The 18,472-nt window shown below is 35.1% G+C and overlaps 1 protein-coding gene across 14 annotated transcripts in view; it reads right to left on the bottom strand.

Moving 5' to 3' along the window:
- Window positions 1-18,472, bottom strand: part of Add3 (adducin 3) — an 89,301-nt gene that overhangs the window by 28,588 nt on the left and 42,241 nt on the right. For 11 of the 14 annotated variants that reach the window (XM_069987953.1, XM_069987940.1, XM_069987954.1 and 8 more), the window contains exon 2: window positions 2,358-2,581. In XM_069987953.1, the coding sequence (XP_069844054.1) occupies window positions 2,358-2,552 (195 nt within the window). In that variant the 5' untranslated portion in view covers window positions 2,553-2,581. Of the gene's footprint in view, window positions 1-2,357; window positions 2,582-11,696; window positions 11,716-16,406; window positions 16,474-16,959; window positions 17,263-18,472 lie in introns of those variants that run through there. The other 3 variants (XM_069987942.1, XM_069987944.1, XM_069987945.1) reach the window with 3 other exon arrangements.

The raw sequence follows: 18,472 nt of genomic DNA, 5'->3' as shown, positions 1-18,472 counted from the left end.
GACTAATGTTCTAATTAAGGCATGTATCACTGAGGCCTTAATTACAATTATATCTTAAAATGTTTATAACTTGAAGTCCCCCTTACTTTTGAAATAAGTTTATGGCATTAAATATTGTTCTGGTACTTAAAATGCTAGTGTGTCAAATGGCTGACGAATACTTCCTATGCCTATTCCTATGTGTCAACAAGACAGATCATTTCCTATTGTGGTAAGGTATAAGAAATCCATCAGCCATTTTCCATTTGAAGCAGTAAAGTTCAGTAGAAGCTTGTTGAATCACACTACACTGCTTGAATATTCGAAGTCCACTCAAGTTATTCATATATCTGTCCATGCATTCACATTTTGCTAAACTTCTACTATGTTCAATATTTTCTTCCAGTTATATAATTTTTAACTTTGATTAACCATCATATAATTCCAACAGCTTGTCCTGAATAATTCATTTAGAGAAAAGGTGGTAAATTATAATCTAGGGTCTCCACAGGCATTAGAAGAATACATTGATCAAAGACAATTTATGAATTCTGTCTACTGAATCCATAATCATAAGCTAGACTGGTTTATCCCATAGTACTTGATTTCTAAGAAAATTCTTTTATAAGAATTTTAACATGAAAAGAGCTGTGATTAATAGAAAGAATAAGTAATACTTCTTGCGGAAGGGCCAATAAGACAAATTACTTTTTACTTTTTTTTGGTCAGTCATGGGGCTTGAACTCTGGGCATGGGCGCTGTCCCTCAGCTCTTCAGCTCAAGGTTAGCACTCTAACACTAGTGCCACAGCACCACTTCCAGTTTTCTGAGTGGTTTATTTGAGGTAAGAGTCTAACAGCCTTTCCTGCCCGTGCTGGCTTTAAACCACGATCCTCAGATCTCAGCCTCTTGAGTAGCTAGGATTACATGTGTGAGCCATGGGTACCCAGCTTTTTTTACTTTTATTTTTAAGGTCAAAGTATAAAATATTTTGTTATCCAAATTCGTATTGAAATAAAAGTGTCTTGTGATGAGAAACTCTTCATGGGGTCTGTTGAATTAACTTGAGTAACAGAATTTGATGAATGTAAAATTTTTGTCACTGTTATTGAATAATATAAGTGGTTGAGAATGTGTGTTCTGACTTTTGTGGGGGGGAAGGGGGGGAGGATATGAAGGGGTGGGAAGGGGAAACAAAGGAGGCTGCAATGCTTGATAAGAAATGTGCTCATTATCTTACCCATGTAATTGTAACCCTTCTGTACAGTATTTTCACAATTAAAAAAAAAACAGAGCCAGTATTCAAAGTGACATTATATTAACTTAAAGTTAAATTAATGTTAAAACAAAGTTAATAAATGTTCCAAACTCACCTCCAAAAAAAAAAAGACTGTGTGTTCTGGAGTTAAAATTCTAACCCTATCATTTAACAAAGCTGCAAAACATTTAGCAAGTTATTTAATGTGTCTAAGGTTCAGTTTATTCATCTGTAAAGTAGGGCTCATCATATATGTGTAATAGGTTCCTGTCACACAGTAACTGTTTAATAAAAAATGCACTTTGCTTTTACTAGTTCCTGATTTCCTTTCTTTTCAAATAATTGAGATTTTAAATAGATGGCCTAAATTTGTAACTTATGAACATGAACTAGCAATATTTTTATGTTAATCTTTACTGTTACAGATTTGTCTAATAAAGTAGCTCCAAAATTTATAGCAGATCTACAAAATTTTAAAGAGAATTTTATTGACAGGCACACTGAAAAGTTGGGCTAAAAAGAACAAAGTCATTACAAAAGCAAAAAGAAGACTTTGGACTTTTAAAACCCTATATAAGAAGAAGGCAGATCATTACAAAGACTGGACTTCTAAAACCCTCTATAAGAAGTAGGCAGAGAGAACTGCAGAGAAAAATGAGTCTGAAAACAGACTACCTTTCAGGAAAAGGAAGGATAATTTAGACAGTAGAACTAAGAATCTGAGGCAAATCCAAAATCTTTGTTTTTCTAAGCTTCTCAGAGTAAAAAGCTACTCAAAGAAAGAAGAAAATACTCCCATGGAATATGCCTTAGTTCTTGGTTTCTATGATGTAAGCCTTTCTTCCTTTCATAGATATCAATCTGAATTGGGTATCCTTAAGTTCAGTGAAACTATCTTCTTTAATGAAACATTATATCCAGAAAACACACAAAGATGAATATTATTTAACATAAGTGTTATAAATCTTTGCAAAACAAATATATAAATTAGGTACCAATTTACCCATTAAGCAAATAGTTCACTCACTTTTTTATTTTAACCCACATAGTTGCAGGTAGCTCCCACTTCATAACCAACTTTCCATAGAAAAATTATAGGTTTATAATTATTTCAACTCACAGGACTCTGAAGAATCTGAGTAACTCGTTTCCTCTGCTCCATCATATTGAAGTCTTGTCGTAGATCAGGAGACATGTTCCTCTCTCGTATGTATTCTGGGTCATTTTCATTAATTCGATCAAAGTATCTCTCTTTGTGAGGCATGCTGGGAGGAGGAGGAGTAGTGATCACACCTTCACTGGTATCTGAACTCATGTTTCAAGTGTGTGGATTCCCCTTATTCTCTACATAATAAACACAAAGACAGGAGGATATTCATTTTAAACTCAAATTTCAAAGAAGTCATGAAGAATTCTTTTAAATTTGCTGATCAGAGTAACATGTGTAACTTATCTTTATAAAAAGTAGCTTCTAGGCCAGGCACCCCTGCGACCCTCATGCCCCTAATCCTAGGAGGATGAGATCTAGGAATTGTGGTTCAATGCCAGTTTAGAAAAGTCTGTGAAATTCTTTATCTCCAAATAACTAGCAAAAGGCTGGAAGTAGAGCTCTGACTGCTCTGCTCAAGTGATAGAGAGCCAGCGGAAAAGCTAAGGGACAGTATCCAGGCCTAAGCTCTACTACTGGCATGTACACACACACACACACACACACACACACACACACACACACACACAACTAGGCACTGGCACACACACACACACACAACTAGGCACTGGCACACACACACACACACACACACAACTAGGCACTGGCACACACACACACACACACACACACACACACACACACACACACACACACACACACACACACACACACACACACACACACACACACACACACACACACACACACACACACACACACACACACACACACGGCACTGGCTCACATCTGTAATCCTAGCTATTCAGCAGGCTAAAATGTAAGGATCACAGTTTGAAGCCAGCTGGGGCAGGAAAGTCTGTGAGACTTATCTCTAGTTAACTACTCTTCTTTCCCTTCCCCATCCCCAACCAAAAGCTGGAAACAGAGCTCAAGTGGTAGAGTGCTGGCCTTGAGCAAAAAGAAGCTCTGGGACAGCACCACCCAGGTGAGCTCCCCCGTGCCCCAGCCCCAAAAAAACACACCCAACCAATAAAGAGTATACTTTAAATGGAAAATTGTATGGTATGTGAGTTACATCTCAATAAAGCTGTAAATCCCACATGAGAAGCTCCTGAACACCCTGTACATCTGGAAATGGAGACCTTTTGTATAATCCCCACAGTGGCTGGGTGTTCCATAAATGAGGTTGATTGGATTCTTTTACTACATCTTAACTCCTTCCCAAACCAACCTGGTTTATATTATATCTACATTAGAAATGTTATAAACAATCTTTTGAAAAGTTATTACTTATAAAATGTCATTTCGAACTTAAAATTCTTGCCAGTTTTAATAGCTTTCTCTAGAGTAAGCAAAGACATGGCTATACTTTCAAGTACCAGGCCTATTGTTCACACTTAAAATAATAATCAGAGATATAATAAAACATCAAAGCAATACATCTGTTTAAAAGAAAACAAGTCCTGTTTACTAGGTTAGAGATTTTCTTCATGGAAGTTACTATAAAATTGTGAAGGTTTTTAAAGTTGTAGAAAATAGCTTAGATGGAATTTTAAGTTCTTATTCAAGTTCTAAAAGACATGCACTATCTTCTACTGCTAGCCAAAATTTTGTAATTGACACAGAGATTGACAGATATGGAAAACTGAAGTAGACATAGATAAAAGTCAAGAAAAACAGAAACAAATCCGACATTGAGTAATATAAATGGCACATCTAAATGCTCAAACGGAGGAAGTTTAATTATCCTACAATCACTGGGATTTCAGTACTATAATGTCTACTGAAGCTACACTTTATTCTTATAATATGTCAGATTCAAGGACCACATTTTACAGATGAGAGAAAACTATACTCAGAAGAGTTGTAATTTTTATAAAAGTGAAATCTCAAGTATCACATATTGATATAAAAATCATAATATTTATTATATTTTCACTTCTTTCAGACTGCCATATGTCCAAATGTTATCTCCAAGAAATAAAACAGGCCCATCATAACACATTTATGTTTATATTGTATAAACGCCACTGACTGAGAAATAAGGGTACAAGGACTAAAATTTTAGGGCTTATTAATGGACTTAGTGTTCCATCTATCTACAATGTAGAACTAGATATATGATTAAGAGAACTGTAAATGGTGGTTTGACCAAAATACTGAGGGAACAAAATTTCCTTTACTTTTTTCTTTTTTTTGATCACAGGGCTTAAACTCTGGGCTTGGGTGCTGTCCCTTAGCTCTTCAGCTCAAGGAAAGCACTCTACCACTTGAGCCACAGTGCCACTTCCGGTTTTCTGGTGGTTTTATTGGATCTAAGAGTCTCATGGACATTTCTGCCTGGGCTGGCTTTGAACCACGATCCTGAGATCTCAGCCTTCTGACACTGGGCAAAAAGTTTTCTTTTAAGTAACCAAGTTATTAAACATTGGAAAGTACCTACTAATATTTACTAATATGTCAAGTTCTGATTTTTCACTAACATTATTTAAAGGCTTTGAGAAAAAAATTAACTACAAAACTAGTTTTTGGATCAGAGAACATTAATCCAGATTTCTGGTTTTCTACATTAGATAACTAATGAAGAGGGGTTGTTTTTTGTTTTTGGGTCGGTCGTGGTGCTTGAACTTTGGGCTCGGGTGCTGTCCCTGTGCTCTTCAGCTCAAGGCAAACACTCTATCGCATGAGCCACAGTGCCACTTTAAAGAGGTCTTAATAAAGAGATGTTCCTAAGATTATAAATCTAACTCCATCATGGTTGATCCAAGTTCTCCTAGACCATGTCTGTCTCCATTATACCATGTCACTGTTTCAGAACCCTTCATCTTAAGTACTTTTTTTCCCAATAGTAAGGCAGCTTGGTAAGGTAGGAAATGATAAACGGTGTCACAGGACATTATATAACATTTTGAATTCCAAGCAATAAGGAACTAAAAGAAGGGAAAAGGCCTTTAAATTAGGTGAAGTCCACCTGAAAAGTTCACATGGGCACAGATCAATATTTTGGAAGCTGTATTTGTTAACCTGACAGACAACAGCTGTATCTTTTTTGTATAGGCTATCAAGAAAATGACTTTATGTCCTAGGTAAAAAATTGTATTTGCCGGGCGCCGGTGGCTCATGCCTGTAATGCTCGCTACTGAGTAGGCTAAGATGTTAGGATCACAGTTCAAAGCCAGCCCGGGCAGGAAAATCTGTGAGACTCTTATCTCCAATAAACCACTAGGAAATGGGAAGTGGTGCTGTGGCTCAAGCGGTACAGCGCTTGCCTTGAGCTGAAGAGTACAGGGACAGTGCCCAAGCCCAGAGTTCAAATCACACGACCGACCAAAAAAAAAAAAAAACTAAAGGTGGAGAAAATAATAGAAATATTTTAAAATCTAGGGTGTGACTAAGTCCCATAAGTTTATTTTGTTCTAATATTTCAGTTATTATTTATAAAATACAGCTACAAAAGTCAATCCCAAAATTATATGTAATTCAATATAATTCAAAGAAGTGTGATTTAAGGGGTATGTCCAGCTTCCTATTTTGTCTGGTAAGAGGCTTTCAAGATAATCACAACTTGATCTGTTTTTCTAATATGGAGCCATGAAAATGCCACTTATTTTAGCACAGGAAATGGTATCTGAAAATTACTTTCAAGAATGCTTTTTGGTTATAACCTGGACTTTAAAAAGCTAGTAATATTTTAAATGGAAGTCCACAAAAAAAGATGTATATATGAGCCTCAGAAATTTGTGTTACAAAAAGTTTTTTTTTTCTTTTCCAAAACCTGCCTTCCTCCACCAAATTATCCTTTAGCTCTAAAGTCTAATATGACATGCTATACAAATGGTCCCCAGATGCTAAGTGATCTGCATCTCCCAAGTCAGCCATACAATCATGACATGGAGATAAGAACTTGTAAACTCCAAGTATCTTTATAATGAGGTTAACATGAACTTAAAAGAATGAAACCTAGGGCTTGACATTCAGGAATTTCACCATCAAACCAATAATAAATTAAAAATTCCCTTGTTACCAATTAAATCATCTATAAAGTATAATCTAAACCATTAGTGATAAATTTTGAGCTTTTATAAAAGGGAAAGGATTCCTCTGTATCCTCATCATTCATCCAGAATATTAACTGCCTTAACAAGCTTGTTGGTTCATTTAAAGAGCTCTGAAAAACAGGATTTAACTTTGAAAAGTGGGGTTTAGCTGAAACGAATAAGAATGTGCTCATGCTTATGATACCTAGAGTTAATTCACATAAGAGAAAATGATCAAGATTCTTTTCTGACTTGTAGAGATAAGAAGACTAGAAATAATGGGTAGATAAAAAGATAACTATTCAAAATTTTAACCTTAGCTCTAAATAAGAAAATTCAGAAGATCTAAATAGTATAATATTGAATTTGAGAGAAAAAAAAGCATTAAATTGATTAATCCTTTAATTTGTGGAAACATTTATAAAAGCAACAGAAACACAGATTTTAAAAGCACAAAGAATATAACATTTATATCTTTTTTTTTTTTGGTTGGTTGTGGGGCTTGAACTCTGGGCCTGGTTGCTGTCCTTCAGCTCTTCAGCTCAAGGCTAGCGCTCTACTACTTGAGCTACAGGCGCCACTAACATTTATATCTTAAATAAAGTCTGTCTAAAAAAAAAGAGAATATCCTTGGATTTAAAGATGTCAGAGCTAAAAAAATATGATATAAGATATTGATTTATTATACTTGGTCCTTTTTCCATATGATGAAACAAATTTCAAAAGAGGATATACCTTGCCCAAGTCAATTTATCTTACTTTACATTTTTCACATGATCTAGATGTATATAATATGGAATGTAGACTGTCAATGTAAGAAAGATCTAAATTTGAACTGCACTAAAAATGTTTCCTTTAAAGAAAGATTTTGGTAATAAATTCATTTTTAGAAGTTACTGTACAGTAAATAAAATTTTAAACTTTTTTGAAAACAAATACCTCAAGCTTCAATTTCTTGATTTTAAGGGGTCTGTAGATATGCATTTAGGGCTAACAACACATTAAACAGTAATAGGATGTTATTTCCTAAGAATTTAAATCAATGTATAATATTTTAAATAATGAGAATGGTTTTCTTTCAAGCTTACAAGGAGATTTACTAGAGAATAAGCTTTATGACTGAGCTTTTCTATGCCCACTCACACTGAAGAGTCCACTTAAATTGCTTGCTATATTTTAAATTCAGGCATGAAGTAGGATTCTTGTTCTTCTGAGGCTCACAAAGACTAGACTCACAGCTTAGTTCTATAGTGCCTATTTAGCCTGACTTAAAGCCTACATAAAGTACTTTATTGTCAAATGTAAAGTACCTTCATAGAGAGCAGAAACGTAAGTAATTCTAGAGTTTGGAAAATTTTTTCAATCTACTTAGTATCTATTGTCAAGGAATAGTTCCATAGCCTGGCAAAGAGCTGACAGAGTTATTTATTTCATTTTGTCATTTGTTGGGCTTGAACTCAAGGCCTAGGCATTGTCCCTAAGCTTTTTGTGCTCAAGGCTAACACTCTACCACTTGAGTCACAGTTCCACTTCAGGTTTTGGGGTGGTTAACTGGAGATGAGAGTCTCACAGACTTTCCTGTCTGGGCTGGCTTCAAATTGTGATCCTCAGAGCTCAGTTTCTTGAAAAGGTTATTTTAAATATCTAAAAGATAGTATGAGTGCTAACAACTCCAGGGTCCTTGGTTGCAATTCAAAAGCATAGAGTCTCATACTATTTTAACCTCTATTTGAAATGCCTTTACCAGGCTAAAGAAACACACACACACACACACACACACACACACACACACACACACACACACACACACACACACACACACACACACACACACACACACACACACACACACACACACACACACACACACACACAAAGAAAAAAGACAATAAAAAAGAAAAAAGAAAAGGGTGAAGGTACAATAAATAAATCTATACTTACTGCTATGTTCTAAGACAAGATATAAATAATACTACAAAATGTAATCTTCCAAAAAACCAAAAACACTCTGATTTAACCAGCCAACATTAATTAGTTGTCAGGGAAAGGGTATAAAGAAACAAGAGGCACAGGTCTACTTCTTTACCTTAAGAATTTTCTAATTTAATCCTAGTACAGAACTAGGACCTGACTGTTTGAAAAAGTTACTGGCAGTGTAAAGCAGTTTATGACAACTTCCAGAAGGTAGTATATGTATTTATCATATATACACATACACATAATGATTTCCAATAGTTAAGGATTACTGATAGAAAGAATTTGGATTAAGATAGTGAGGTAAAATTACAAAGGTAAAGATCCAAATTTCTTCACATACAAAATAAGGTTTGGCCACATGTTCTCTAGTATTCCCTTTCAGCTCTGAAATTTTATTACATTCTTGTCATATACAGTAGTGACTTGGTATTAACTGACCATCCATTCATTTGGACTTTCCTAGTTTATAGTTCTATGAAAATAATGGAGCTTTAAAATAGTTATCAACTCCCAAATAAACAGCATTACCAAATATATTTTAAAATATAAATACTGAATATGGTAGTTCACAAAGGGTTTAATATTTCAAAGAGGAACCTTAGTTTTAAGCTTTTTTCTTTATATAAATTTCGTGGAATGGTTCTCAGTACTCAAAATAGCTTTTAAATGAACATTTTTCATATCTCAAGATGGGCTTGAAATAACCCATAATGTCTCTATGCACAGGAAGTGAGAAAGGCTGAAAAAGTTCTGCACTTTTCTCTCCAATCTTTTAAATTATAATGGTTTTTGTATCTAGCAGCTATTGATAGTCCAATGTATTCTGAAGCCCAATCAAAACTTTTCTTTAGAGTAATACTCAAAACAAAGCAAATATTGGCTTAGTTATGACACTTGTTGTTCTAAAACATTAATAGCCCATTGTTCACTGTGGTTGCCTCAACAAGATAATACATTGAAAATCAGCATTTCCTGATAGGAAATGAATTCCCACTGTGTGTCATAGGACTCTAACCAAACACAGAGCTACAAAACAGAAACAGCAATTCCTTTTGGGAATGTGTAAGAGATCAGAGTAATGTGAGAAAGATAATCCTCCCCCCCCCCCCAACATCATTTAAAATAGCTTTTTCCTTCAACTCAACCTGCAATTTGCCTGATTTTGCTATCACAGGAATGTTTTCTTAAAATGGCTTCAAATGTTTCAGACAAAGTTTGTTCATTCAACATCCTGTAGATAGCAGCATCCTGTATATTCCTAACTATGGAGAATTTCCTTAGTTGTAAATGCTACAATGGATGGTGTAGTTTGACAAAGAAACTATCAGTAGGTGCCACCAAAACAATATAAGACCACTTCCAAGCTTAGTTTCATAAAGCTATTGTTGAAAAGCATCAATATATGAAGCACAGTGATTTTAAAAGGCTTTTATCTCTAACATTTTAGTAGGCAAAAACTGAGGCACAGTTACTTCTCCAAGTATGTAACATTGATTTATATACAGAAGAATCTTATAACAATTGATAACTGCCCCAACAAGACATTTAAGACTCCTGTTAAAACACTGAAAGTTCACATTGTTTTCCTTATTTTTTCAGACTCGAATTTAAAGAACTTTTTCTGCCAACTTCCTTTCACTGGTGGGTATTAGAAAACTCCAACAAATGAAAAAATTAGTAAGTTACTTTAAGAGATTCAAATGATAATCTCAGTCACCTTGGTACTCTGGTCCATTTAATGCCTGGTTTCTAGGCCTTGAATAATACCTTATGCTAAACGGAACCAAATTTCACATAATTTGTATATACATTCACATGAAATGCCATTATCTAGTATTATTTTTAAAAACAGATAATCTCAGATTTTTTAAAAGACGTGTACTTATTTAAGGTCTGTCAAGTCTTCTGTCAAGAAACTAGGGTAGGGCTGGGAAGATGGCTTAGTGGTAGAGAGCTTGCCTCCCATGCTCAAGGCCCTGGGTTCGATTCCTCAGCACCACATAAGCAGAAAGAAAAAAGCCGGAAGTGGCGCTGTGGCTCAAGTGGTAGAGTGCTAGCCTTGAGCTGAAGAGCTGAGGGACAGCGCCCATGCCCAGAGTTCAGGCCCCACGACCGGACAAAAAAAAAAAAAAAAAGAAACTAGGGTAATCAGCACACAAACACACAGACCTCACCTATCTCCAGGCCAAGAAAATGTCTTTTTATATTCCAGTTATAATCACAAAATGCAAATAATGACGTTCTCATGCCACTTGCTTTTAGGACAGCTGTCATTTGACTAAATTTTGAGATTAAAATTGTGAAAAAGGTAATGCCAAACATGCAATCTATGATTCAGCAAAAATTCCTTCTTTTGTTACTTTATAACTTTGCTGTGTAACTTTATAACTCTGCTGGCAGGATAAAGGTAAAGGGTACAAGTCATTTCTAAGGCTGCTTAGTCCTCAGAATAATGTCAAGTAACATCAATTTCAGCATTCAAAGAAACAAGAAATGGATTAGAGAGCTAAACTATGAAAATATTTTAAACACAAAAGTTACAGCCAAATTTCAAAGCCTTAGGATTAGCACTGAATAGCCTGGACTCTGAAAATTACAAGGATCCATTTTAAAAGCAAACATCACAATTTTCTCCTGAACAAAACAGTAGCTTTTATTTCTTGGACTGTGTTTTATACTGTTGAGTATTATTTTTTTTAAAGGTTAGTTTCTGTAAAATAAAGGTTAAATAAATTGCAGACCATGCCATATGTTCTTAATTGAAACAACATAAATTTCATATAATTTGGGTTATATAGCTTAAATAAATATTCCCACAAAAATACTATATAAATGTTCAGCTGAAAGGAACATCAGAATTAATCTATTTCAAAATCTACGCTGTAGATAGTAAACTGAGGATGAAGGTTAGATGACCTGCTTACAATACTATCTCACACAGGCAACTCAAGTTGCCTGACTTTGAAACCAACATTCTTTCACTATTGTTCCGAGCAATATTCCCTTCCAGAGAAGTTCTTATCCACTAACCATGACTATAACACTGAGGCCTACTATGCATGGCCTAATCAGATAAAGACAAGTAGGTGAGAAAGATCCCCATTTCCACACAGCACTATCATCCCAAGAGCCTTTGCCTCCTGGGTTCTGTCCTAAAATAGGACTGAAAGCAAAAGTATATTTGATAGAATGGGCATGGAAATAAACTTGAAAATAATCCAGATTGTCATCAAAAAAGGAATGATCAATTTATAGTATACATATCCATACTTACTGAAGTACTGTTTGGTATTAAACATTCTCTTAGAATGAGGTAGGCCTTCTGGGTAAGGTGGCAGATTAGAAGCTTCTTTTGTGTGACTATAAATGAGAAGAGCTTGGGTAACAAAGAACATAAACAGATTCATATAGCTTTAGGCACTTGATTCTTGACAAGGTGCTGAAAACATACACTGAAAAAAAGACAGCCTTTTCAAGCAATGGTCCTAGAAAGACTGGATATCTGCATGTAGAAGAGGGAAGCTAGATTACATCTCTTACCAATTGAAAAAGGATACAAAATTTTAATGTAAGACTTGAAACTTTGGAACTACTGAAATGAAACACAGGAGAAGCACATGCATCACACAATGACTTTCTGAATGGGACCACAATAGCTTAGGAAACACAAGCAAGAATCTATAAATCCAAGTACATAAAATTAGAAAACTTTTGCATAGGAAATAATTATCAGCGTAAAGAGGACAGTTTATAAAATGGGACAAATTGCCAACAGGTGCTTCATATCCAGAATATTTTAAGAGCTAAAAATTTTAACACCAAAAGAAATATCAATCAAAAAATGCTCAAATGAATTGAACAAACACTTTTTCAAAAGAAGTTCAAATAAGTCAAAACATGAAAAAAGGTCCATGGAAGTGGCGCTGTGGCTCAAGTGGTAAGAATGCTAGCCTTGAGCTGAAGAGCTGAGGGACAGTACCCAGGCCCAGAGTTCAAGCCCCATGACCAACAAAAAATAAAATAAATAAATAAAAGAGAAAAACAGAAGGAGGGAATTTGTAAAAAAAAAAAAAAGGTCCAATGACTTTAGCCACTACAGGAATGTAAATCAAAACCCACTTGCTTTCCAATTGTAGATGAAAATATAATTTAATCTCACACTAGTCAGAATGGCTATCAGAAAGACTATCAAAAAAAAAGGGCAACAATGTCAGAATTCCTAGAGCTGATAAGCACCTTCAACAAAGTAGAGGATTAAAAAAAAAAAAAACACAAAAATCAGTAGCTTTTCTGTGATACCCCAAATAGGCAGATGGAGAGGTAGACTAGTTCCATTCATAATAGGCTCAAAACAAAAACAAAAACAAAAACAAAAAACAAAAAACAAAAAGGAGGGGTAGCGATGAGAGAGGTGGGGAAGAACATGAAAGGAGTAATATTAATCAAGATGCATTGTATTCATAAATGGATCTGTTGAATGGTTAATTCCTTTGTACAACTAAAGATGATACAAAGTTCAGGGATAATACCAGGCCCTAAACCAACACAAAACAAACAAACAAAAATCAAATCAAAATGAAACAAAGAAAAACAACCAAACCCCTGGGAATCAACTTTAACTAACAAGATGAATGACTTCTACAATGAAATTTATCAAGTTTAGAAGAAAGTAATTGAAGACAGCACCAGGAGATGGAAACATCTCCCATATTCATGGATTGGCAGAATATCATGAAAATGGCCATTCTGCCAAAGGTGATTTACAAATTAAATGCAATATTATTCAACAAAATACCAATATAATTCTCCAGAGATGAGAATCAATTTAAAAGTTCATATGGAAGAACAAAAGGACTTGAACAGCCAAAGCAATTCTGAACAAAAAACAAGATAAAACAAACCCCCAAACAATGAAGGAGGTATCACATTCCAGGCTTCAAATTAAATTACACTACAAAGTCATAATAACAAAAACTATTTGGTACTGGCATAAAAACAGATCTTAAGACCAACAGAACAGATTAGAAGATCTAGAAATGAACCTACACACCTATAGCCATCTGATTGTTTTTTTTACAAAGGAGTCAAGAATACACGTTAGAATAAAGAATAGTCTTTTCAACATATAGTGGTGGGAAAAAAGAGATACCCACCTGCAGATTTCTGAAATTGGATCCCTGTCTCTCATCCTGTACTAATTCATTTACTCAAAGTAGATCAATGACTTTAAGACCTAAAAACTCTGAAACTACTAGAGAAAATAGTAGAGGAAAAAAAATAGAATTTATTGGTATAGGCAGGAACTTCCTGATTAAAATTCCAGAGGCTCAGCAAATATGAGAGTTGACAAATGGGATGACATCAAGCTGTAATGCTTCTGCACAGTGAGGGATATAGTCACTAAGCTAAAGACCCCCCAGAAGCAGAAATCTTTGCTAGCTATTGTAAGGTCTGCTCCTGGCTGGCAAGCAGACTCCACCCTCCTGGAAGCAGTCTCCACCCAGTACCTGCATTACCTAGGCAACTGGCACACCTGGAAGAGGTCACATCTGCATCCGCTGAGGTCACATCTGGATTCAATGTGGCCACACCTTTTCCTGCCTCTACCCTAGATAAGGCCTAGACCAGGGCCAGCCGCCTAGAGTGCTAACATGGCCTGGTGCCAGCCAGAACGATGAATAAACCTACCCCTTACCTGAATACCACGTGGGTGGTGTGGTTCTTACTCAGCACTCTCTTCTTTAAAACCTAACAGCTATATACTAAAAAGGGTCTAGTAACAGAATATACACGGGGCTAAAAAATTAAAACCCTAAAGAATCAATAACTCAATTAATAAATGGGCAAAGGAGATAAACAGACACTTCTCAGAAGAAATACAAATGACCCAAAAATATATGAAGAAATAAATGTTCAACATCCCTGGCCATAAAGGAAATGCAAAATAAAAAAACCATTCCATTCACTCTACTTAGAATGGCCATCTTCAAGAATATGAACAACAAATACTAACAAAGATATAGGGGAAAAAGAACCCTAATACACCACTGTTGGGAATGTTTCTAGTACAATCACAATGAAAGGCAGTATTCAGATACATTAAATAAACAACAGTGTCCAGGCCCTGAGTTTAAGCCCTATGACTGAACCCACACCCCCCCTAAAAAGGTAAACAAATTTCTTGCCAGGCACCAGTGGCTCACTCACAGCTGTAATCCTAGCTACTCAGGAGGCTGAGATCTGAGGATCATGGTTCAAAGCCAGCCTGGCAGGAAAGTCCATGAGACTTATCTCCAGTTAACAAGAGAAAACCGGAAGTGGCACTGCAGCTCAAAGTGGTAGACTACTACCTTTGAACAAAAAAGCTCAGAGACAGCATCCAAGCATTGAGTTCAAGCCTTACAACCAACAAAAACTAAACTAAACACAAAACTACATTATAATCCAGTAATGCCATTCTTAGGAATTTAATCAGAAGATTCCAAGTCAGGACACCTGGAGACATATGATCAATAAAGCATTATTCACAAAAGTAAGTTATGGAAACAGCCCAGAAACCCTACAACCAATAAAAAGATTTAAAAAATGTGATTATATATATATATATATATATATAAAATCACATTATATATATATATATATATATATATATATATATATATATATATATATATATCCACTAGAAGAGTATTGTTATTTGTAGGGAAATGGATGGACTTGGAAAAAAATTCTCTCAGGCTCTGAGAGAAAAAGGGTTCATGTTTTCCCTTATATGTGAAAGTTAGACTAAAATATATACCTACATGAAAAGATACAGGGCTATATGCATATATACATGATCAAACATATATATGCAGGGGTAGGTTTCCGTATTGTAACTCCTTTGAACAACTGAAAAAAACTTGAACAAAATGAATAGCAGGATGCTGAAACACATCTTCTTGTCTGTTTTCTAGGAGAACTTATTTCAGAGACTCAATGGTACATGTCTGTATTGGATCTTGATTTAACATACATTATATTGAAAAAGAGTCTGAAAGCTACTTATCCAAAGTTAAATAATTAAAAACTTCATTGAGCAAGTAATGGAAGTAGAGACTGGCTTCATTTTAATCTGGAGGCTTTGGGATGAGAAGATTAACAGCCAGATTTACTCCTCAAATATGAAAAAAATAAAAAAAAACTCAGATACACAACTTATTTAAATTAAAGCTTTAATTTTTATACCATTTGTAAGAGTTAACTCTGAGTTATCACCTAAACTTCTTAGTTTTAATACATTTCCTTTAAAGTTTCTGAAATAAATGTATATTTTTTTTTCCCCAGGGCTGAGGCCCGAACCCAAGGCCTTAGGCACACCAGGCAGGCGCCCTTCCACTGAGCTAAACCCCCAGCCCCTAAATGTATACTTTCTTGAAGAGGTTTAGGACCTTCTCAATTGGAAAAGGTTCAATTTTAACTAAGTACAGAGAAGTAAACCAGTCTCTTGATTCCCTGGCTAGAGCTTTTCTCTGTGATCCTAATTTGTACTTCATTCTTACCAACTTGTGAAGTTAGAAGATTATAAATAACATTATAACTAAGTTACAAAGAGGAAACCAAAGCAAACAATTTCAGAAAATCTGAGACCAAAAAGGATGAAACAAATGTCACCTGGCAATCAGAACAGAAACCTGCCATTTTCAACATTCACGTTTGAATGCAAGTCAACTTGTGCAAATTGCACTGGATGGGTATATCTACTCTTTTAAAAGAGTGTACGATAAACACAAAACAGAGAGAGACAACATTCAATACAAATGTCACAAAACTCAGCCTTCTCTGTACATGCCCATTTTGGTACTGAATAATCAAACATTTCACAGGCATTTAAAACCTAGTTACAGCCCCAGTATGTGAGAAGGGAAAATCAGACTCCTTTGCAAAGAAAAAATTGTTGAACATTGACCTCACTGAACAATAATTCTCCTATAGTTTGACTTACCATTCATGTCACAAACTCTAGAGAGAAAACAGTCACGGAACTGCAGGAACTGCCGAGGCATGGAACAGAACTTTGGGCTACAGCCTGCTCCAACTCTTCTGACAAATACTCAACAGCAACAGGACAAAGCATCATTATGACAGAAATAAAGGCTCTTTAGATGCTGCCTTTTTTAATTCAATGAACCCACTCTTACACACAAAGTTCATGCCACGATGTCTCGAAATGCAGTATTACCAGATTATGTTATAAAAGGGTCCAAAAAGCTCAGCGCAAAACACTACCTCAAACACTTTTATGTTAAAAATTAGCAGTTGTGAGACTGCTAGTATTTTCCTTCTTGTAAACTATTAATGTCATCATCAGACAGTTAAAAATAATCTTAAGAAAAAAAACCCAGATAATTAAAGAAAATAATTAGTTGAGTAAGAAAGCCACAGGTTTCTTCCAAAGAATACTGCATGCTACTAGCAGCTGGTACAAAATTAACCATCTATTTTCTCTATGCTTCTCCCCTAGTTATCAGTAATACAACAGACAATCCATTACTTACAGAAAAAAAATGAAGCTGCTGTACATTTCTTAAGCTGGTTTTTGTGTGGCAATTCTGATGCAATGCTGCCCTAAAAGTGAACTTTGTTTTAAACAGCAAGATATCCTCACTGGTGTGGTTGGAGCAAGGGTGGAGCCCGCTCTGGGGGAAACAACACACCCAGTCAGATTTCAGTGAGTGCAAACTGCACATCAACATCACCACAACATTGTCCAGGGCCTCAGAGTCAAAATTAATTGGTTAATCCTGCTCAAAGAAATAGGGCAAGTTCTTGTTTGTACATCAGCTTTCCTGCTTATAGACACATTTCTCTTTTTTTTTTTTTGTACAAAATAAATAGATAAAACACAAGAATAATTCTTGTAGTTCAACCAATACAATGTTAGGTGGAAGTTAGACTACTATAAAGGAAGTGCCAACTTCTAAGTTTAGCAACAGCAGTTTATACATTTCTCAGTGTCAGAAATACTCCTCATTCTGTACATTTCTTTGGACTCTATTGGAGACAAATATGAAGACAAACAAATTACCTACTTTTCTCTTAATGTTCTGCTTCTAGTAATGAAATAAATGGTAATTTGAGCTATAGAATTATTGTTTGATGAAGTCCATGTTCAATGATTTTTATTACCAACTAACAATTACCATTGCCTTCAAACGCAAGGGCTGTTGGCTTACAAATTTTCAATGAAAATCACTAATATGCATATTATATACTTTAAATTTTAATAGTACTTTCAATACAAGACACTATGTTGAAAATGAATTTACAACTGGGGGGGGAGGGAGGAGCTGAGGAGGTGAAGAGGAAAGGGATGGTAGAGGAAAAAACAAAGGAGGGGGTAACAATACTCAATAGGAAATGTACTCATTACCTCACTCATGTAATTGTAACCCCTTTGTACAGTACCTTTACAATAAAAATATATATTAAAAATACTTTCAAATCATTTGGTAAGAATCTTAAAGTCTGATAGCTTACATACAAAATATTTTATAGAACACATGCACAAAGTCTATCTAAAAATCTTTGTCAGTATTGAAACTATCTTAAAGCATTTGATAATTGCTTAAAGTGATTTTAGCCAATATTACCACTTTATGTATATGTACATTCAAAGATATAGTTATTTTTCATTTGAGTCACATAATCATGAAACAAAGATAAATTTATTTGATTAAAATATCCTAGCAGGTACAAAAAGAAATGTAATTATTTACAGGGGATTTAAAACAAGCAATGGAAAAGGTTTTTGGGAGAAAACCAAGAAAATATTATTTTTAGAGAAGAATGTTGTTACATTACTCTTACCAAATGTTATGCCCTCATACTGAAAGAATAAATCAGTCTGCAGTATTGGGCATTTAGTATTTTTGATAGAGGGCCTAGAACATTCTCTTTCAGGGTCCCAGGAAAGGAGTGCTGATTGATATAGCCTTTGTTGGATTATGAGGCCACTCCTGCCATGTGCTTAATTAGCCATTCAAAAACACTCCTTTCATAGTCCAAGTG

Source organism: Dipodomys merriami, unplaced genomic scaffold (genome assembly GCF_024711535.1).
Source record: "Dipodomys merriami isolate MVZ:Mamm:240054 unplaced genomic scaffold, mDipMer1.0.p SCAF_35, whole genome shotgun sequence".
NCBI classification, from domain to species: Eukaryota; Metazoa; Chordata; class Mammalia; order Rodentia; family Heteromyidae; genus Dipodomys; species Dipodomys merriami.
Note: the sequence above shows the minus strand (reverse complement) of the source record. Positions and strands in the feature narration are given on the sequence as shown.